Below are 5643 nucleotides of genomic sequence, written 5' to 3'. Positions count from 1 at the left end.
GAGAGAGTGAGAGAGTGTGTGTGTGTGTGAGAGAGAGAGTGTGTGTGTGTGTGTGTGATGACTGATGAATGGACACACTTGAAGTCTCCGTCTCTGTATTTCCCGAAGGCCTGCAGGATGACGGTGATCACGGCCATCAGCGGCTTCACCACACAGAACTGCAGCGTCGCCTGAGACACACACACATTATTCAACCTTTCATTAAATAAAATAAATAAACACTTCAGAAAGACACGGAACTCATTCAAGAAGTGAACTGACTTCAATTGACTATAATGACCTTTTTCAGTCTTAAAATCACAAACAAACTGAAAAGAAAAAAAAATTATAAAGTAGCCTGGAATTAGCTGGAATTATTATTATTTACAAAAATGTAGAGAGTGTACCTTTTCTTTTTTACAACAACAAAAAAACCTTTCCAAATCAAGGTCAAGAAAAACCTAAAACAAGAAATGTTGTGTGATAAACACTGAGGACCCTCGTCATTTACAAATGTTTGATCCTTTTCCAATAGTTTGATCCTTGTATGACACAGAAAAGTCCAGGTTAGCAAATGTATGGCAAAATCCCCCAAAAATATATATAAAAAATATCAAAATAGTAAAGATTCAATCACACTATTTTTATATATACTTTTATTTATTTTAATATATTACTTTTATTCTGCATTGTGTAAATTAGTCCATACATTGAATATAAAGTATGTTATTTTTTTGTTTACATTTTTTGTACAAAAAAATTTAATTTAAAATAAATGATTATGTTTCAAGATACCATTTCATTTAAAATTCCTTATCCATATATATAGCTTTTGTCTGTATGGAATACACACACACACACATATATATACATGTATATACATATATATATGTGTGTGTGTGTGTGTGTGTGTGTGTGTGTGTGAGAGATACCTGTTTGCAAAAGCGCAGAAAGCCGATGGAGTAAGTTCTGCCCCACAGACAACATGTGCCGTAAACACAACTGGACCTGAATGAACACACACACACAGACACACCCCTCAGATCAGCTGATTTATCATGTGACAGAGAAGCAGAGAGGAAGAGTGAATGCTGAACTCACTGGATGGGTTTTCCTCTGATCTCGGCCATGATGGCGCTCTCGCCGCCCAGATACTCGTAACACAAACTCAAGAAGTTATAGATGACAAACGCTGCAGAAACACACATAAATCATCATCATCAGAACCACTGAAATCTACTTCATATCACAATGCTTGCTCCTTCACAGCAAACAGAGAACTAAAGAACTACAGATCCTGCGATCTCAGAAGGAACCCGGCTTTTGACTGTAACTGGATGACGACTACTGACTCATTTGGGTCTGTTATTTGAATATTAGTAGAAACATCTGAGACAAAGCTCATAACTTAACCAAACGTGACCGAAATCTCGCCATCACGTTCCTCACTGTGATTCATCACCACACCACACACCACCTGATAACATTTCTACATGCCTTACTAACATTTACAATAAATCATAGTTTCGACTGGAATTATCGTGCGATATTTATCGTCTAAGATAATATCGTAATCGTTGTTTTAACGAAAAGCGAGCTGACATAATTGAGTATGCCACTCACTTTGCCAAAAAAAAACAACAAACACATTTTGTGAATCCAAAAGCATTGATTGCGTGATGAAACCTATTAGAATATAGTTAGAATGCCCCTATAATTCAAGTCATGAAAGCAAAAAAATACCCCTGTATGGGTTTTTGTTTTATTTAAAGATGCGTTTTGTTCCTGAATGACTCTGTTTTTGAATGAATCATTTGAGTCAATGATTCAATCATCCATTCATAATGACAGTCCCTTGCTTCGTTTCTAAATGAACCAGCCGTTCTGAATGAATTGTGTGAATGAATGATTCAATGGATCACTCATTAAGACAGGGACGTGCCGCCACCTACTGGTGGTTTTAGTCACATATTTATTTATCCATGATAGGCCTAAACCAGCCAGACTTAAGATGATTAAAAAAAGCGCTAATGTTGCAAAAGTCATCGATTATGAAACTATAGGGCTTTTCACACTTGAAATGGTATAAATGTATAAATTAAACACATAATATAATACATAATGAAATATTATTACATTAAAATATAATTTATTTAGAGTAATTAATTAAACGCAGTACTTAAATAAACCACATTAGAAATGAAAACATTACATTTCTAACTGTAAATAGTGGAGATGCACGTCTGACCTTCGTAGCAGTCGCGGACGGTGTCGAAGTAGACGTAATACTCCTCGTTAGTGAAGAACAGCAGACTGAGCCACGAGTCGAAGGCGTAGATCGGCACGATGAAGAGGATGCGGACGATGTGCCGCTGCTCGTTAGGAGTGTTATAGTAGCGCAAGTGCATGTAGATCTGAGACACACAGACAGACAGACGTGATTATTTGATATTAATGCGTACTTTTAGATTTATTATCATGCCTAGTACATGTCAACTAACTAATTAACAAAGAAAGCTACAAGGCACTACAACCCGAGATGAAAATGCACAGTGTTTGTTACATGTGATCCACATGTTAATCCCACATGTGCTCTATTATGTTGTCTACATGTGACCACATGAGGAAAACATGTGAAATTCATGTGGTTCTTCTGTAAGGGTACTCATATTTGGACGTTTATTATTCTAATTAATATGCATGCATTAATATATGGATGCTGTACTGTAAATAATACAATCATGGCAATAATTTAAACACGTAAACGGAGCAGAAACAGAACTTCCTGTTTAAGTGAGAAGTTTTTGTGCAACACAAACACATGTGAATAAAAGCATGTCTGTGTGTGTGTGTGTCAGTGGAGCAGGTGGCTCTTCTGTCACCACAGCTTTCCGTGTGTGTTTGTGTGTGTGTTTTACAGGTTCATATAAGCTGAACTATCACAACACATGCACACAGATACCGTGTCTGCACCAGATGCGAGAGGCGTGGCGCGACGCGACAAAATACAATAGAACCCATTATTATCAGTGATGCTGTCTACACTGGATGCGACACGACAGTAAACTTCCTCGTTCTATCTATGACGTACTGACAGAAAGTTCAAATGATTTGCAACGGTTGCTTGTCGCATCCAGTGTAGACAGACTTTAGCTGTAGCGGCGCAATGACTGTCGCATCCGGGGTTGACATGGCGATAGTTCTGAATGCTGTTGCTATGCAACAACCTCTGCTCTCTGATGTCATGCCACCTGTTGCCACAGCAACTGCTCATCAACCTCTTTCAATACGTGTCAGCTGAACCTCTATGATACCACAGATATATTATGTAATTTGAACCTTACAATAAATATCATAATATACAAATATGGCATTTTCAGAAGTTTGAATTTGAAAACTGCCTTGTGTAATTTACATGTTTGCATTACAAAATGTGAGTGTTGATTATTATGTCTAAAAATAAATAGCAATTTAATTTAATAGTTGGGCTATTGTAACCTTTAATATTACAGTAATGTGTGAGTAATAGGGCTCACAATAGTTTACAGCATTAGCAGAGATTTTTTGTCCTAAAATTTTAATATAATAAACAGAAAAAAATAATGTAATAAATGATACATATTAATATTTACAGTAATATTAACATTATATTTTTCGCATTCACATTTATAAATAAATAAAATATTTGTTTTATATAAACAAAAGAGAATACATACTTTGACCATATGAAACATGATTAAATATGTAATAATATATAACTGCTTAAAGGGTATAAGCTTGCAGATTTTCAACCAGCCAAAAGTCTTTATTACTTATAAATATATAAATAAACGTGTTACCTGCCCCAAGATATTCACGTTAATTTATCAGCTAAAGTAATCAGCAGTCGTCTTTTGTGAAAACTACAGATCGTACTTCCGCATTTCTATATCTCCACTCACAGAAAGCCGGGTTGAGCACAATGCATTATGGGAGTTGAAGTCTCCCTAGTTTTCTGGCAAAATGGCCAGCAGTGCATTACAGCTTTATTATATAATTGTGTATTTTCACAATGCAATAAATCCAATATGTAAACTCTGCTTTAAGGTGGAGTCTAGAAGTTCCTCTGGGTTCAGTGTAAGAAACACGTTCATGAATATAAACATGTGTGTGGTACCTGTTGGCAGGTGAGCAGCAGAGCCGTCCAGGTGAAGATCCCAGAGATGGTCTGAGCGGCGGGGGTCATGAGGAAGATGGGCGTCTCCGGAGCGACCACCGGGGTCTCCCACGACCTGTTGTGACCCTCAGGGGCCACCGTAACGACCCCTGGCCCTGGCACCATGCCAACCAGAGAGTCACTCCCTAAACGCCCTGATAGTGACAAGCCCCTCCTCCACAGCAGAGCCATCTGCAGACGAGAGCCAATCAGAACGCTGCAAACACACCAGTGGGAGGAGCTAAAACTAGTCATAACCATTTAAATACAGGTTTTTCACTTGTGAAACGTGATGTACGGTATGTTCCTAAAACACGTACCTAAAGCCTTATGATACAAAACAAAAACGAATGATTTTGTGAAATCTATAGATTTTGCACATGATACTGTAATAATTGATGTATACAAGAATAAGCTCTAGATCTTCCTCCAGCAGCATCAGTGGCATCATCTGAACCGTATGCGTGTGATTCACGACTCTCTTCCAGGAAGTGGATGGTCTCAGTGTTGCCATGCCAACCCGGTCCTCTGGAGACCGCAGCATCACAACAGGCTGACCAACACACTGACAGCATCTGAGCTCATGAACATCTCAAAACATCACACATGCCAGCAGCTCTAATGGTAGTAAATGACACTATTTTAAGAGAACTATCCCTTTAAATCCACACAGTCGGGGTTAATGACATGCACTAATGGTCATTGGTCAATGTTATCAAAACAGCAGAGTCTAAATGCTGGACTAAAGTATTATCATCACACACTTACAAAAATATATACTAATACTGTGGCACGCAAAGATATTTACAAAGTACTGTGGTATTATTACAAGTCACAAAAACGTGGTATAGGCAGGGCATCATTTAAAAACAAGGTAATATCAGAGAACATCTTCATTTCTTCATCTTCATCTTCAGGATGAGAATCATCACATTTATTAACATACAATGATCGGGCCGCCATCTATCTGCTCACGAGTCACAAACTAATCAAACAACGCATCATTTCAGATGTTTGTGGTTTTATACAAATCTCCAGATCTGAACAGTCCATCGAGGAAATCTGCAATGCAAACACAGTGACTCTTTATCGACACAATCATTAATTTACTCGATCATTTCGGCGGATGATGATGCGTCGCGTGCGATGCGCTGATGCTGATGCTGAGGTTTCTCCAGCTGATCTTGACTTCAAACAGATCTCCTGAACATGCACAATAAAATAAAACACACAGTCGCACTCACGTTAATCAGTGGGCCCCGCTCATCTGCAGCTCAGCTCTCAGCTCGTTGTGTTCCGCGATGCGAGCGAGCTTCCATTCTCGGTGACGTCACCAAGCCCGCAGAACGCGACACTTCATAAAAAAACATTCATTAATAAGTCATTAGCACGCATTAAATAACGCTAAACTGATCCGCAGTTCCTGCAAATCTGAATACGGTAGCAGTCTGGACGCACCTGTCTGACTG

The 5643-nt window shown here is 38.4% G+C and overlaps 1 protein-coding gene across 1 annotated transcript in view; it reads right to left on the bottom strand.

Annotated features, from left to right (window-relative positions):
- Nucleotides 1-5095, bottom strand: part of LOC107722689 (transmembrane protein 184B-like) — an 8523-nt gene extending 3428 nt beyond the window's left edge. The window contains exons 1-5 of the mRNA XM_016531160.1: nt 4136-5095; nt 2228-2393; nt 1081-1171; nt 912-987; nt 79-170 (exon numbers count right to left, since the gene is read on the bottom strand). Coding sequence (XP_016386646.1) covers nt 79-170; nt 912-987; nt 1081-1171; nt 2228-2393; nt 4136-4435 — 725 coding nt within the window. The 5' untranslated portion in view covers nt 4436-5095. The remainder of the gene's footprint in view (nt 1-78; nt 171-911; nt 988-1080; nt 1172-2227; nt 2394-4135) is intronic.
- Nucleotides 5096-5643: the final 548 nt, after the last annotated feature.

Source organism: Sinocyclocheilus rhinocerous, unplaced genomic scaffold (genome assembly GCF_001515625.1).
Source record: "Sinocyclocheilus rhinocerous isolate Xijiao unplaced genomic scaffold, SAMN03320098_v1.1 scaffold2169, whole genome shotgun sequence".
NCBI lineage: Eukaryota > Metazoa > Chordata > Actinopteri > Cypriniformes > Cyprinidae > Sinocyclocheilus > Sinocyclocheilus rhinocerous.
The sequence above is the reverse complement of the archived record's forward strand: the minus strand, read 5'-3'. Positions and strand labels throughout refer to the sequence as shown.